General features: G+C 54.5%; 1 protein-coding gene across 1 annotated transcript in view; it reads right to left on the reverse strand.

Moving 5' to 3' along the window:
* ANKRD24 (ankyrin repeat domain 24) overlaps nucleotides 1–15,028 on the reverse strand; it is a 25,989-nt gene that overhangs the window by 2,638 nt on the left and 8,323 nt on the right. The window contains exons 2-18 of the mRNA XM_004378459.1: nucleotides 13,913–13,999; nucleotides 13,677–13,807; nucleotides 13,507–13,595; nucleotides 12,081–12,145; nucleotides 11,482–11,539; nucleotides 9,517–9,587; nucleotides 9,221–9,327; nucleotides 8,903–9,090; nucleotides 7,913–7,941; nucleotides 7,222–7,302; nucleotides 6,981–7,088; nucleotides 5,777–5,815; nucleotides 5,572–5,670; nucleotides 5,067–5,139; nucleotides 4,707–4,825; nucleotides 3,011–4,546; nucleotides 668–835 (exon numbers count right to left, since the gene is read on the reverse strand). Of these exons, the coding sequence (XP_004378516.1) occupies nucleotides 668–835; nucleotides 3,011–4,546; nucleotides 4,707–4,825; nucleotides 5,067–5,139; nucleotides 5,572–5,670; nucleotides 5,777–5,815; nucleotides 6,981–7,088; nucleotides 7,222–7,302; nucleotides 7,913–7,941; nucleotides 8,903–9,090; nucleotides 9,221–9,327; nucleotides 9,517–9,587; nucleotides 11,482–11,539; nucleotides 12,081–12,145; nucleotides 13,507–13,595; nucleotides 13,677–13,807; nucleotides 13,913–13,999 (3,048 nt within the window). The remainder of the gene's footprint in view (nucleotides 1–667; nucleotides 836–3,010; nucleotides 4,547–4,706; nucleotides 4,826–5,066; nucleotides 5,140–5,571; nucleotides 5,671–5,776; nucleotides 5,816–6,980; nucleotides 7,089–7,221; nucleotides 7,303–7,912; nucleotides 7,942–8,902; nucleotides 9,091–9,220; nucleotides 9,328–9,516; nucleotides 9,588–11,481; nucleotides 11,540–12,080; nucleotides 12,146–13,506; nucleotides 13,596–13,676; nucleotides 13,808–13,912; nucleotides 14,000–15,028) is intronic.

Consider the following 15,028-nt stretch of genomic DNA (forward strand, 5'->3'; position numbering starts at 1 on the left):
ATCACCATCACCATCACCATCACCATCAATCACCATCACCATCACCATCATCATCATCACTACCACCATCACTACCATCATCGTCAAGAACATGACTTAGGAACTTCAAATCCTGGCGGAAATATTGCATGGCTGTGTGACCCTGGGCAAGTGGCTTCACTTCTCTGTGTCTCAGTCTTATCCTCAAATAGGGATAATAAAATCACCTATTTTATGGGAACTTGATGTGAAGATTAATGAGTGAAACCGGAAAATGAGCCACTGAAAACCACCTATGGATCACAGTTCTACTCTGACACACACGGGGTCACCATGAGTTGGAGTCAACTTGACAATGGCAACTGGCTTTTAAATAAAGTTTTATTGGCACAAGCCATGCCCATTCATTAACGTGTTACTATCTTAATGTGTTGAGGTGGCTTTAAGTGCGTGGCACGTGGCCTGGCTTGCAGTCAACGCTCAATAAATGCTACTGTGGTTATAACGTGTAGCTGGAACAATAACCCGTGTGCCAGACTAGCTCAGTGGCTGCAGCTAAGGCCCCTCCCTTCTCTGTGCCTCAGTCTCCCATCTGCAAAATGGGCTGATTTCCGAAGCCCCTCCTAGGTGGGATAGTCTTAGAGCTGAGCGGGGCCCTCTGGCCTGAGCACGGAAGGGGGGCACCCACCTTCTTGTCCTTCTCTTTGGCCTTGTCCAGGGCCTCCTGGGCACGGCTCTGGGCCTGGCGTGCCCTCTCGGCCTCAGTACGCAGTCCCCGCAGCTGCTGCTCCACTGTGGCCAACTGGGCCTCGGCTGCATGCCGCTCACTCTTCATGAACAGTGCCTCCCGCTGCACCTGCGGCCCAAGCCCACGTGTGACTCTGAGGACATTTGGACCCCAAGGACATTTGAATGCTGAAGATGACTGGACCCTCAGGGCATGTGGACTCCAAAGATGCTTGAACTCATTGGCTCTTCCAATCCTTCTGTTTTGGCCCAAGGACATTCAAATCCCACCAGTTTGACCCCAAGACTCAGTAATGACCTGAAGTGGTTTCACCCATGAGAGTTCTGGATTTCCCTTGCTACTGGGAACATATGACCCTGCCATACACTTACAGCCTGCCAGCTGTGTGGCCTTGGGCAAGTGACTTAATCTCTCTCTGACTCAGTTTCCTCATCTGTAAAATGGGAATACTAATAGCCCCCTACTTCCTACGGTGGTTGTGAGATAAAATGAACAAATACATGGAATGTGCTTAGAACAGTGCCTGGCAGGTAGTAAGAGCTATATTCGGATTGGTGATATTATTGTCATTGTTATTATTTATTATTGCTATCACCAATGATTTTTCCCTGCCAGAGGTGTAAAGGTTTGTAGATTTCTTACAAAATGGAAGAAATGGATGAAAAGCAAATGACTGTCAAAAAGTTGATGACTGCATTTTTGCAAAAATATCAAGATTGGAGCAATGTTAAGTTTGCAAAATTTGATCCTGGGGGAAAACTGGGCTTGATAGAAATAATAGCTCCAGGGGAAAAGAGATAATAACTATATTTTCCAGTTAGTGCAGATTGGCTACTTATTAACAATTCCCATTGCCCATCAAGTCGCTTTTGACGCACGGTGACCTTATAGGACAGAGTAGAACTTCCGCATAGGGTTTCCGAGGCTGTAATCTCTACAGAAGCTGATTGCCCCATCTTTCTCCCTCGGAGCAGCTGGTGGGTCAAACCACCAACCTTTTGGTTAGCAGCTGAGTGCTTAACCACTGCGCCACCAGTGCTCCTTATATGAATAATTAGAACACTTAAAAACCTAAACTGATCGATGAATCAAATCAGACTTATAAAATTTACCCCAAAAAAGAAGTGATGATGAGGAAGGTAAATCTTAGAAAATAACATGAAGATGGGAAGAAATAGGTTGGACCATGAACTGTAGGGATTAGACCAAGGGTTTAACTGGTTAAAAGGGTATGTCCTTGGAAAAACAGTTATTCTGGCTAGCATTTACTGAGCACTTATGATGTACCAGGCACTGTCCTAAATAGCGTATAGTAATTAGCCCATTTCATCCTCCCACGAGAATTAGGAACCATTATCATCTCCAATGTGTTGCTGTTTGGTGCTGTTGAGTTGGTTTTGATTCATAGCGACCTCATGTGACAGACTTGAACTGCCCCACAGGGTTTTTTAGGCTGTAATCTTTACGGGAGCAGATCGCCAGGTCTTTCACCCAGCACAAAGCGGCTGGGTGGGTTCAAAGCGCGAACCTTTGGATAAGGAGCCAAGCATTTAACCGCTGCCCCACCAGCGTGCCTATCTCCACTGTACAGATAAGTAAGCAGAAACCCAGAGAGAAAAACGCTTCCATGACAACAATTAATGAATGTTCATATGTTTGTTAAAACAACTGCCGTTTTTTTTGTTTTTGAGAAGAGAGATGGAGTCCAAAAAGTTCATCATCAGGGTCAAAAAATATTCTCTGCACTTACCAAAAAAAATTTAAAAAAGCATCAAAGCTCACCAGGTTAAAAATACTGAGATCAAAAATCTGTAGTCACAGTGTCCTCCCTGCAGAATGTTTGAAGGCTCAAAAAAGATTAGAAGATTAAAACAAGGTCAAAACTATGGGGTCAAAATGACCACCAGACAAAATGTCTGTTAGGTAAAAACATCAGAGCCAAAAAACCAATCCACTGCTTACAAAAAAGGACTGGAACCTGATCCCCTACCTCACACCATACACACAGACCTACCAGAAGAAAATATAGGGGACTATTTTCATGACCTTGGGAAATGCAAAGTTTTTGTAAACAAACCATTAAAAGAAAAAAAGATAGGGTCCGAATAGCCAAAAGGTTTTAAAACAAAACAAAACAAAACAAAACACAAGTTGAAACATTCAGGAGGTCAGTCTGGCTGCAGGGTCAATTGCTGAGTTAAAACTGATGGGGTCGAAATGTTCCATGGCTGCAGGGTCAAAACTGGCCCCGAGTGAGCCTAGTGGGGGTCTGCTCATGCTCACCTGGAAGACCTCAGCACTGGTCTTCTCGTGGCGTCGTCCCAGCTCCTCCAGCTGCCCCTCCAGCCGTGCCACATCGGCCTGCAGCGCACCCACTATGCGCTCATGCTCCAAGAGTGCCACGCTGCCCACACGCTCACGCTCCAGCTCTGCCCGGAGCCGGGCCGCCTCCTTGCCCGTGGCCACCACCTCCTGCTCCAGGCTGGCTGCCCGGCCTCGCAGCTCCAGGGCCTCCTCCTGCAGCCGGTGGTGCTCGGAGGCCGGCACAGAGGACTGGCGGAGAGCCTCGGAGGCCTCACGCAGCTCTGCTAGGCTCTGTCGGGCCTCCTCGCAGGCTGCGGCCAGTTCAGTGGCCCGAGCCTCGGCCGCGTCCCGAGCCTGGCTCAGGTCGGCGGCTGCTGCCCGCTGCTGCTCCTCAGAGGCCGTGGCAGTGGCCAGTTGCTCCCGAAGCACCTCCAGCTCCCGGCTCTGCTCCAGCCGCATCTCCTCCTGCTGGGCCAGCTCGGCCCGCAGGCCCCGGGCCTCCTCCTCAGCCAGCAGCCGGCCGGCTCGGGACTCGTCCAGCCAGGCTGAGGCCGCCTCCAGCTCCCGGAGGCGAGAGTCCCGGTCCCGGAGGTCCTCCCGGGCCTGCTCCAGGGCTGCCCGCAGCTGGACCGTGTTGCCCCCGCTGCTGTCACTGCCCCCGCCACCCTTGGCCTCGCGCATCTGCTCCCGCAGCCGGCCCGCCTCGGCTTCTGCAGCCTCACACTTGCCACGGGCTGCCTCCAGCTCAGCCGCTGCCTCCCGCTCCCGCTGCCGGAGCGCCTCCTCCAGGCCACGGATCCTGGTATCCAGCTCTGCTTGCAGCTTCTCCGACGCCTCAGCTGCACCTGGATGCAGGATGGGGCCAACAGGGACTCCCAGGGCCGTGGCCTCCACCCCCGTGGCCTCCATATCCGTGTTCTCTGTGCCTGTGAGCTCTGCCTCCATGGCACCCAATCCACTGGCCTTCATCTCTGATTCCTCTGCTTTCAGCTTTGTGGCCTCCACACCAGCGGCCTCAGCTCTTGTGGCCTTTGTCTCTGTGATTTCTGCCTCTTCTGGAGCCTTCACTTCTGTGACCTCGGCCCCCGTGGCTGCCTTTGCTTCCACAGCTGCAGCTCCTGAGCCCTCTGTTTCTGTGGCCGTGGCTCCCGTGGCCTCGGCCCCTGTGGATGCTGTTTCCAAAGCCCTGGCCTCTGTGGTTTTGGCCCCCGCAGGCTCCTCGTCCGTGGTCCCTGCTCCCTTCACTTTGGATTCCAGAGCTGCAGCACCGTTCACCTCTGTGTTTGTTGCCCCGTTCTTGGTGGTCCTGACTCCTCGACCCTTGCCCGCCCCCTCGGCCACCGCCTCCTCTCCAGAGGCCTCCTGGGCATCCCGTTGCTCCAGCGCCCGCAGGGCTTCGGCGTGCTGCCTGTGGAGCTGGTCAAACTCTGCCCGGAGAGCGTCGTAGAGGACCAGAGGGATGACCTCGGCCAAGTCATTCGCCTCCACCTCATCCTTCTCAAAGTTCTCCAGGATCTGACGGGCAGGGAGGGAGACAGTCAGGCAGCCGCTGAAGTGGCCGTGAAGATGCAAGATGGCCTGCCCATCCTGGCCCCCAGACCCGGCCACACACCCGCCCAGAGCCCAGGGACTAAACCCCCAGGTTGTTAGAGCTCCTGTGCCTCACTTTCCCCACCTGGATTTTCTCCATCAGCTCCTGGTTCTGTCTGGTGAGCATGGCCACCTGGTCCTGCAGCGAGGCCAGGAGGTCCTGGGCCGACGGGCTCAGCTGCTTGGAGAGCAGCGCCTCAGCTCCTGGAGGAGGGCGCAGAATCAGGCCCCAGGGCCCCAGGGGGAGGAGCTGGGGGTCGCCATGGTGGTCCCCACGGTAGGCTCAGGTGACGGAATGAGTAACAAGTGAGTGCCAACCTCCATCCCAGCTTCAAGTACTCTCCACACCTTCGGGCTCAGGCACTGTCTCCCAGGACCCCAGGACAGGGGGGCAAGGGTAGCTCTGGACCCCAGTGGGCGGGAAAGATGGGAGTAGGGGGCTCACCCAGGAAGTCAGGCAGCTCCCCCTCCTCGTCCTGCAGGGTGGCCACATCATAGCTGGTGTTCTCCCGCTCATTCTGGGGGCGGGGACAGAGTCCGGCTCAGGGTCCTGTCCCCCTCTTCTCGTGTGGTTTGGGAAGTGCCCACGTGTGCCGCATATGTATTGGTGGGTGTGCCGTCAGTGTGTGACTGTGCGTTTGAGGACGTGTGTCTGTTGTGTTGGCACGAGTGTGGTTGTCAACCTCTTGGCGTACAGGAGGGCGTGACTGTGGGCTGGGAGAGGTGTTTGTTGTATACACGTGTGCATGGATTTGTGAGTGAGTGTGTTGTCTGCATGGGATTGTGTGTTTGAGTACGTCTGTCTGCTGTGTGTGTGTGTTTGCATGCGTGAGACTGTGTGTCAGTGCATTTGTCAGGCAATCACAGCAGGGGAGGGGTTCCTGCCTGGCCCCCCGAGCCCCGCCTGGCCCCTCGTCCCTTCCCTGGCCCCCCGCTCCCCACAGGCCCACCTCCAGCAGGGACAGCCGGCTCTGCAGGCTCTCCACCTCGCGGCCCAGGCTTTCCTTCTCCTCCTGCTTCTCCGCCAGCAGCTGCTGCAGCTCCTGCACCTGGAAGAGCAGTGGGGGACTGAGCCGGCCTCTGGGAGGAGCACCCCGCAGGGGGGATCACTGGGCAGCCTGGGGCGCCCGTTCCTCCCCCACCTTCCCCACCTACCTGTCTCTCCAGGCTGTGGAGGGAGCTGGCCTCAGGCTCCTGCAGTCGATAGGAGAAGGGGGACGAGGGTGGGATTCTGGGCTTGCGGTGTCCCTGCCCGCCTCCTGCTTAGCAACCCTCCATTCCATGCACACGTGCCCACTGAGCACCGACGGCACACGGGGTACTGCTCCACCCACTCACTTGTCCCATAGGAATTTATTGAGCACCTACCGTGCGCCAGGCGCTATTCTGCCCACACACTGATTACTAAGTATTTACTGAGTGCCTGCTGTGTGCCACACTATTCTGTCCACTCACTCATTACCAAGTATTCAGTGAGTGCCTACTGTGTGCCAGGCATAATTCTGCCCACTCACTCATTACCAAGTATTGATTGAGCGCCTACTGTGTACCACACACACTATCATTACTAAGTACAGTCAATCCTCATTATTTGTGGATTCTGTATGTGCTAAAATTTATCTGTAACCCCCAAATCAATACGTGCGGAGCTTCTGCACTTGCTCGCAGCCATGATCATGCGCAGAGTAGCGAAAATTTTGAGTTGCCTGACGGCACGTTCCCAGTTGAAGCTGAACAAGGCTGGTTCGTTATTTACTAATTTAGTATTTGCAGGGACTTTATAGAACATGAATAATGACAATCGACTGTATTTATCAAGTGCCAACTATGCCAGACTCTGTTTTTGTCCATTAATTCATTCGTTCACTCACTCATTCAAATATTCATTCATCTGATAAACGTTTATCAAACCCTACTGTGAGCCAGGCACCGTCAACCACGCCTGCCCTCTTGGGCTTACAGTCACATGGGAGACCGCGGATAAAATATATTCTATGCCCCATGGCGACGCGTGCTATGAATAAAAATGAAAGGGGCTTGGAAGTGAGGGGGTTACAATTCAAATTAAGGTGGCAGGGGAGGTCTCTCTGAGAAGGGGCCTTTGGAGCAAAGAGCTGAAGGAGGGGAGGGAGAAGCCAGGTGAGTCTCCGGGGGAAGAGCATTCCAGGCAGAGGGAACAGCCTGTGCAAAGGCCCTGAGGCAGGATTGTACCTGGCGAGTTGGAAGGGCAGCGAGCAGGCCCTTGTGGCTGGAGCGGAGTGAGCCAGGGGTAGAGAGGAGGGCAGGTAAAAAAAGGCGGGGGGAGCCTTACCCCCAGAATTGCACCCGGCCCCAGGCTTGGCCCCAGGCTGCCCCTCACCTCCTGCTTCCTCCGCTCCTGGTGCTGCTCCAGGCCCCTGATCTTCTGCAGCAGGCGGCCCCTCTCCTGCCGCAGCCGCACGATCTCCTCGTAGGCATCTCTGTCATCCTGTCCCCCCGCCCCAGGGACCCACCACCTTTAAATGAGGCCAAAGAGCTGTCCCCACACACCTAAGCCAGAGTTCCCTCCTTCCCCTCCCTGGGGTGCACCAGTGTTCCCCGCATGCCCGCGCATTTCTCACCGGCATAGGGATGCTGGCGGGGGGCTGAGGCGCCTTCCGCTTCTTGGAGGCCCCTGGCTTCTCACGGCTGGACACAGAGTTCTGATGGGGTGAAGGGGGACACATGGGGGACCTGCCAGCCTCCCACCCAAATAAAACAGCTCAGCGAGCCCCAGCTCCACCCTGCCTTCCTGCGTGACCCCAAGCAAGTCCCTTCTTTTCTCAGCCTCAATTATCCCAGGATAAAAGGAGGCAAGACAACATTCCCTGAGTGTTCCGGATCTTACTCTTCACTCTCTGCCCCTCTCTGTGCCTTGGTTCTTTCCCCAGCTGGACCAATTGTCTACGAGTTTCCTTTCCCTGTGGAGCTGAGGTGCTGCTGAGCTGGGAGAGGGAAAAGAGGCCAGGCCTGCCTCCTCCAGAAAGGCTTCCTTGATTACTCCAGCCCTCACCAGTCTCAGTCCCCTCCATCACTCCACCCCAGCGCTATGATTTCCCAGTATTCTCACCCATTTCTGGGAATGATGCTGTGGATGCTGCTGCCACCTGGTGGCAGCGTACCCTGAAGGTAGCATTCTTTCCAAACAGGTCCTCCAGGGTATCATAACCCTGGGGCTGGGATTCATCTCTTCCTTCTCTTTCCATGAAGCTCGGAGGGGTAGGGGGTAGCGTGTGTATGGGGGGGACTCGCTAACTGTTTAGGGGTCCATACCTGAGATGAGGCCTCGCTTGAGTCGTCCCCTGGGAGGGAGGGGAGACAGGGAAGCAGGATCAGGCACTCTGTTCTGGGGACCCCATTCTCAGTCCCAGGGTGGGCATTAGCAGGCCCGGGGGACTTGTGGGGGCCTCCAAATTCCCTGACAATCAGGACTTTTAAGATAGGACTTCACCACTTTGTCAGAATGCTGGAAGGAGGGACTTGGAAACTCTCAAAAAGGAGAGGACAGTAGCATCTCCAGACTGGGGTGGGTGGTGCCAATTCTTGGGAAGGCAAAGAGCCAGGGTTAAGGATGACCCATTAAAACAGAGTGGATCCCCAGCAGAGCATCCCTGATGGAGCAGGAGGAAAGTGGGGGCAGAACTCAAATTCTAGTAAAAAGACCAGACTTAATGGTCTGACTGAGACTGGAGGGACCCTGGAAGACATGGCCCCCAGGCTCTCCGTTAGCCCAGAACTGAAACCATTTCCAAAGCCAATTCTTCAGGCAAAGATTAGACTGGACTATGGGACATAAAATGTGAAGAGTGTGCTTCTCAGCTCAAGTAGATACAGGAAACTAAATGGGCAGCTCCTGTCCGGAGGGGAGATGAGAAGGCAGAGGGGGTCAGGAGCTGGGTGAATGGACACGGGGAATTCGTGGTGGAAAGGAGGAGTGTGCTGTCACAGTATAGGGAGAGCAGCTAGGGTCACATAGCAATGTGTGTATAAATTTTTGTATGGGAAACTGACTTGAACTGCAAACTCTCACTTAAAGCACAATTAAAAAAAAAAAAAAAACAACAGAGTAGACCCCACACTAGCCTGAATGCTCTGGGGCTCCTTGAAACTGTCCTGAGCAGGGTTAAAGGGGCCACAGAGCCCGTGTAATGCAGCAATTAGGAGGCACCTCAAAACTGTCTACAACAGGGCGGAAGGGGGGTGGCATGCACCTGCCTAGAAGATGGGGGTACTTGACATTGCCCAAAAGCAGAGCCTGCATACCGCTGGGTGGTGAGGGGCGCTGGGCTGCTTCTTGCAGGAGGTGCAGGATGAGTTTGTCCCCCGCGAGTGCGCCGTAGTGAGCTGCGTCCTGGCCCAGCGAGTCGGTGATGCCAAGCTGGGCCCCGCCCTGTAGCAGCGCCTCCACTGTTTCGGGGCTGGCCCCTTCACAAGCCAGCATCAGGGCTGTCCTACTGGGGTAGGGAGTTACTGAGGGGGTGAGGACATCCCCAAACCCCCACACCTTTAACCAGAGAGGTTAAGAAACTTGCCCAAAGTCACACAGCACAAGGTAGATGGGTCAGGAGGGAAGATACTGACCTGCCCTGCAGGTCCTGGTCATTCACGGCAGCGCCTTGCTGCAGGAGGAGGCGGCACAGATCCGCGTGACACATCTGAGCCGCTATGATGAGGGGCGTTGCACCTGACTGATGGGGAAGAAGGGCTGAAATGGGGGAATGAAAGGCTGACCCTGGGAGGTGATGACACCTATATGGCTGCCCCTGAGCGTCACTCCAAACTTTCTCACGCTTTGCAAAGAGTGCCTGGGATGCTGCCACTTAGTGGCAGCATACGGCAAGTGCCGTATCTTTCCCAAAAAGGTCCCAGAGGCTCACCCGATCTCGAGGGTTCAGATGTGCTTTAAAGGAGCAGAGCAATTCTGAGCAGGAGAGGCAGCCGCCAGCCACTGGTAAAAGAGAAAAGGAGAGTAGATAGGTCAAAGCTTAGACATTTTCTGGGGGCCTTCTGCTGGGTTGTGATTCTTATCCTTTATTTCATGAGAAATCTCCACCTCCCCTGGGAGATCAATAATAAAGGCATGATTCCCAGGCCCATGGTCACCCAGTGGGGTCAGAGATAGGGTCACGTTTAGGACCCTGGTCTCCTGACTCCCAATGCCAAGCTCCTTCCACGTTTGACCCTGATTCCCTCTTAAGGTAGAACTTTAACTGATTTTCATGCATTTCCCCTCTTTGATCCAAACAGCACTTAAACTGTGTGCCTAACCATTTGCTGTTGAGTCGATTCTGGCTCATGGCGACCCCATGTGTTTCAGAGTGGAACTGCACTCCAGAGGGTTTTCATGGCTGTGATCTTTCAGAAGCAGATCACCAGGCCTTTTTTCTTATGCGTCTCTGGGTGGGTTCTAACCACCAACCTTTTGGTTAGTAGCCCAGTGCTTAATCATTTGCGCCACCAGGGACTCCACAGTGTACCCACTAGGTGCCAAACCCTCATACAGAGACTGTTAAGAAACTTTACCCGAGAGATCTGACCTTAGGTGGGTTGAGCAGGCTTCTCGGAGTTTGATCTGAGTGCTGAGTTTTGAAGGTGAAAAGGGGGAGGGAAGAGTCAGGCAGAGGGAACTGCATGTGCAAAGGCCCTGAGGTAGGAAAGAGTGCGGTAAGGTCAAGGAAGTGGGAGGAAATGTGTATGTCCAGAGCCTCAAAGAGGGAAGGGGGGCATGGCGCAAGGTGCCACTGAGAAGTCAGCAGGGCCAGACCCTGCGGGTCCTTGAAGGAGGGCAACAGTGAGCCAGGGGACAGTTTTAAGCAGTCAAGTGACGTCATCTATTTAAGATGACTTTAAGAGATTTATTTTAAGAGATCCCTCTGGCTGTTGTGTGAACGGGTCAATGAAGGCAAGGAAGCTCCCCAGGAGACTGTCCAGTCTAGAAGAGATCCCTCTGGCTGTTGTGTGAATGGGTCAATGAAGGCAAGGAAGCTCCCCAGGAGACTGTCCAGTCTAGATAAGAGCATGGCCTCTGGAATCCCCTGGGTTTGAATCCCAGAATATTGCAGTACAGTCTGACAAAGCACAAGAATCTATTTTTCAGTCAACAAACGCTGAATACCTGCTGTGTGACCAAGAGGTCATGGGGTTTTGTTTGCTGCTGTATCTTCAACGCTTTGAACAGGGCCTGGCAGATAGCAGACACTCAGCAAATAATTGTTGAATGAATAAACCCAAGAGCTTCCATCATGTAATAAAGGCATTGCCGCCACTAGGTGGCAGCGTACTCTAACTGCAGAGCACTTTTAAACGTGACTAAAACACCAAAGCAAACTCAAATTTATTGCTTTCAAAAGAACAGATGTTTCTTGAGTCAGAAGTGAAAGTCATGCGAATCTTATGGGCGTGGTGGGCAGACCTTGGGCTGGGTTCTGGCTTGACCGAGTGGGTCCCTGCCCCTCTCTCCAGGAAGGAGTTTGGATTTGATGATTACGAAGGGCTGGCTGCCCAACCTTTGCCATCCAAGATTCCCTAGTTCCTCAAAGGAACCATGACTCAAGGTCACCCCCATTGTTCTCAGACAGGTCTGGCACATAGTAGGCTGCACTTTGGGGTCAGTTGACCTGGGTGCCCCCGTCCATCCAATGGGGTAATAGTCCGTGGCTTGAGAGGTCACTGTGAGGATTAATGCTGAGCCTCAGTACTTGGCACACAGTAGGTGCTTGTTGAAAAAGGAGAAGGAGGAGGCAGGAAGGTTCACAGTAGGTCCCCAGGGCCCAGGCAGAATAACCCCCAAGCCTGGCCCCCTCTGGGCTGTGGTGGGCAGGGCAGGGCCAAGCTGCACCCACCTGCGTGATGTAGGGCCGTCCACCCACTGCTGTCCACGGCGTCCACCACACAGGGGGCCTGGGGAGAGGGCGGCTCAGTGGAGGTGGGGCCGTACCTCCTGGCTGCCTGATTTCTCTAGGACCCCCCCTCCACCCTGGGCTCAGCTGTATTTCGGACTCCTTGCCTCGCCCCTTCCTACTCTCCTCCGCTCTGTGGAGTCCATCTCCTCTTGGGCTCCCAAGTGACCCTCTTTGTTTTCATGGGCATTGGTGAGCAAGAGGGAATAGCTGGGGGCGCAGAAGCAGCTGGGCATTTGGGGAGTAGCTGAGAGCTCTGAGAGGGGCTGTGACTAAGAAAGTAGTTAGGGTTTGGGGAGACACTGGGGCTCAGAAAGTATCTGGTCTTGGGAGTATATCTTGGGTGTGGGAAGTAGCTGGACACTTGAGGAGTATCTGGTTGTTCAGGGAGTAGCTGGGGCTCAAGAGTAAAAGGAGATCAAGGAATATCTAGGGTTCAGGGAGTATCTAGGGGTTCAGGGAATTGCTGGAAACTCAGGAGTAGTGGGGGCCTAGGGAGTATCTGAGATTTGGGGAGTATCTGAGATCAGAAAGCTAATGACCTGTAGCAGTTGCTTCAAGCACTGTGGGTGCCCATACTTGGCGGCCAGGTGGAGGGCATTGTAACCTAAAAGGAGAGAAGACTTACTGGAGCACCAGATACTCAAGGAGTTCCCAGCTGCTCCCCAAGCCTGTGTCAAATATTTATGATGCGTTTCCCTGTGTCTGGCAATTCCCCAAAACCCAAGTGCTTTTCAAAACCTCGCTACCTCTTGTGGCTGAAGACTCTCCAAGCCACAGCTAGTCTGTATCCCAGACAATCCCATCTCAGCTACACTCCACACCTACCTACTTCTCAAGCCCTATTGCCCCAGTTAATCCTCACGTCCCCAGCTACTTCATATGCTCAACTACACCCAAGCTCCAGCTATGCCCACCACAACCCACAGTTACTCTATATGCTCCTGCTAATCTTATATACCAAGAAACCCTGGTGGCGCAGTGGCTACTAACCAAAAGTTGGCAGTTCAAACCCACCAGCCACTCTTTAGGAGAAAGACGTGGCAGTCAGCTTCTGCAAAGATCACAGCTTTGGAAACCCTCTGGTGCAGTTCTACTCTGTCCTCTAGGGGCGCTATGAGTTGGAAACAACTGAGCAGCAACAGGTTTAATGTATATACCCTTGCTATTCCACGTGCCAGCTCTGTCCCTGTCTTTGTTACTCTACAAATCCCCAGCTACTCCATAACTCTCGGCTACTATGCCTACTATGTCTAAACTTCAGATCTGACTATGCCCCAGACCTAGCTAACCACTAAGCCCTAACTACTCCTTTTGGCCGTTCATTCTATCTCAGTAATTCCCTCAGGTCCCTGGTGAAGTCATACATCCAGATTCTCCTTTTGTCTCAGCTACTCCCAGAGCTCCAGCTACCTCTGAACCCCAGCTATTCACGCACCTCAGATATTCCTCAAGCACTACCTACTATTCTCATAACCCTAGATACTTCCTAAGCTCAGATACTCCCAGGAGTCTAGCTTCTCCCCCACATTCCAGGTACTTCCTGTGTTCCAGTAACTCCCTTGACCCCAACTACTTCTACACCCCAGATGCACCTCAGGTCCCAGTTTCTCCCATTATCCCAGCTGTCCCCACAGCCCCGGGTGCCACCTGAGTCGCTTCCTTGATCCCAGGTCCCAGTTACTCTCCTGAGCCTCAGAAACTTCCCCAGGCCCCAGATACTCCCCTGTCTAGCTACTTCCTCTGACTCAACCACTGCCTGAGTCCCAGTTACTCCCCATATTTACGGCCATTCACAAATAGTCGACTTACCTGGCTTGGGCACAGCAGCCCCACATGCCCCTGAGGCTCCCTGGGGCCAGTGAAGGGGCAGGGAAGGGAGCCCCTCTTTCTCAGCAGGGCCTGGCTGGACCCTGGGGCACCTGGTCTGAGTTCCTCCCCCACCACCTGGGTCCCAGAGGGTAGTACCTGCCCCATCCGTGCTCATGACATTGGCACCCTGTGCCAGCATCACCTCCAGACAGCTGGCTGCACCCCTCATGGCCGCCAGGTGGAACCTGGAGGTCAGAGGTCAAGGGTCAGCCACAGGGTTGCCGCCACCCCTCAGCCATCTGGTTGTCCAGGGGGTGGGCACTCACGCGGACTTGCCCGCAGGGTCCAGCTTCGTGGGCACCAGCCCCTTGCGGGCAATGAGGACGACCACCCGCGTTGCATCGTTGTTCTCCACGGCCTGCAGGAGTCGCTCGTCACTTTTGCTCCAGTCCTGGCTCTGCAGGGCACACCCAGAGGCGCGTGGGCCTGGGTCAGCCGCTGCCCCGACCCCCTCCCCCGGGCAGGGGCTCCAGGCTCTCGGCGCCCACCCCTGGGCACTTGCCTGGCGCCTGCCTCTGGCCGCCAGCTTCGGGATGGGGCAGGGGCCGCAGGGCGGGCAAGAGCCGAGCTCGGTGGGGCTGAGCCGCAGCTGCAGGGGAGGTGGTCCTGGGCGGGGGCCTGAGACAGTGTCCCCAAGCCTGCGGCTCCCCCCACCCTGGCATCTGACCCCAGGTCCATCACCCCAGCTGTCCACCCCCTGCCAGCACCCTCCCATGCCCTGATCCGCCCCAGCCTCGCTTTCCAAAGAGTTGTCCCCGTACCTAGGCCCCAGCCTGTCCCTTAGTGAAAAGTCGCCTTTTCAACATCACCCCTTCAAACTGTGTCTCCAAATTACCCTCCAAAGTCTCCCCATCTGAACCCCTAAAAAGGGTCCTTTTCGATGTCTCACAGAACTGTCCTGTCATCCTTCCTTCCATGCTTGCCCCCTGAAATGCCACAACTGTCCTCCAAGTCCCAAGACCTGTCCCCTGAAACGGCCTGAAATTCATTCCAAAATCTCGCCTCAAATTCCTGAAATGTTCTCCAAAATCATCCCCTTAAATGAGCCCATTCTGCCTGAAGAACTGTCCCCCAAAATGCCCTCCAACCGCATTCGGCAAGTGCTCTCTGAAATTGCTCTCCAAACGGCAGTCTCTTTTCCCAAAAACTGTGCCCTGAAATATCTTCCAAAAGAATCTTGCAAATGTTCTTTGAAATTGTCTTCCAATGTCAATATCTTCTCCCAAAAACTGTCCACCAAAAGAGCCTCCAAACCGTTCCCCCAAATGACCCCACCTGTCTCCAAACCTGTTTCCCAAAACTGCCCCTCAGTGTTCTCTAAATTCTCCTAAATGACCCCCGTCTGTCTTTAAAATTGTCTGCCCAAACATCCCCATGAGTCTCTCCCAAAATCCCGTCCAGCCTCCCAAAGCTGCCCCCAACCTCTGTCTCCCCGACCCCTACCCCCGCAAACACCCATCCTTCCAGGGCCTGGGGGTCTAGGCCAGGGCGGCCCGGGGAGGAGGCCCCGCGCGCCCCCTCCCGCGCCCCCTCCCAGGCCCTACCGCTAAGGAGGCGGCGGCGCACAAGCACAGCTGCTTCATGGCGGCCGGGCTCCGGGCGGCGGCGCGCCGCGGGG

Source organism: Trichechus manatus, unplaced genomic scaffold (genome assembly GCF_000243295.1).
Source record: "Trichechus manatus latirostris isolate Lorelei unplaced genomic scaffold, TriManLat1.0 scaffold00057, whole genome shotgun sequence".
In the NCBI taxonomy this organism is placed as follows: Eukaryota; Metazoa; Chordata; class Mammalia; order Sirenia; family Trichechidae; genus Trichechus; species Trichechus manatus.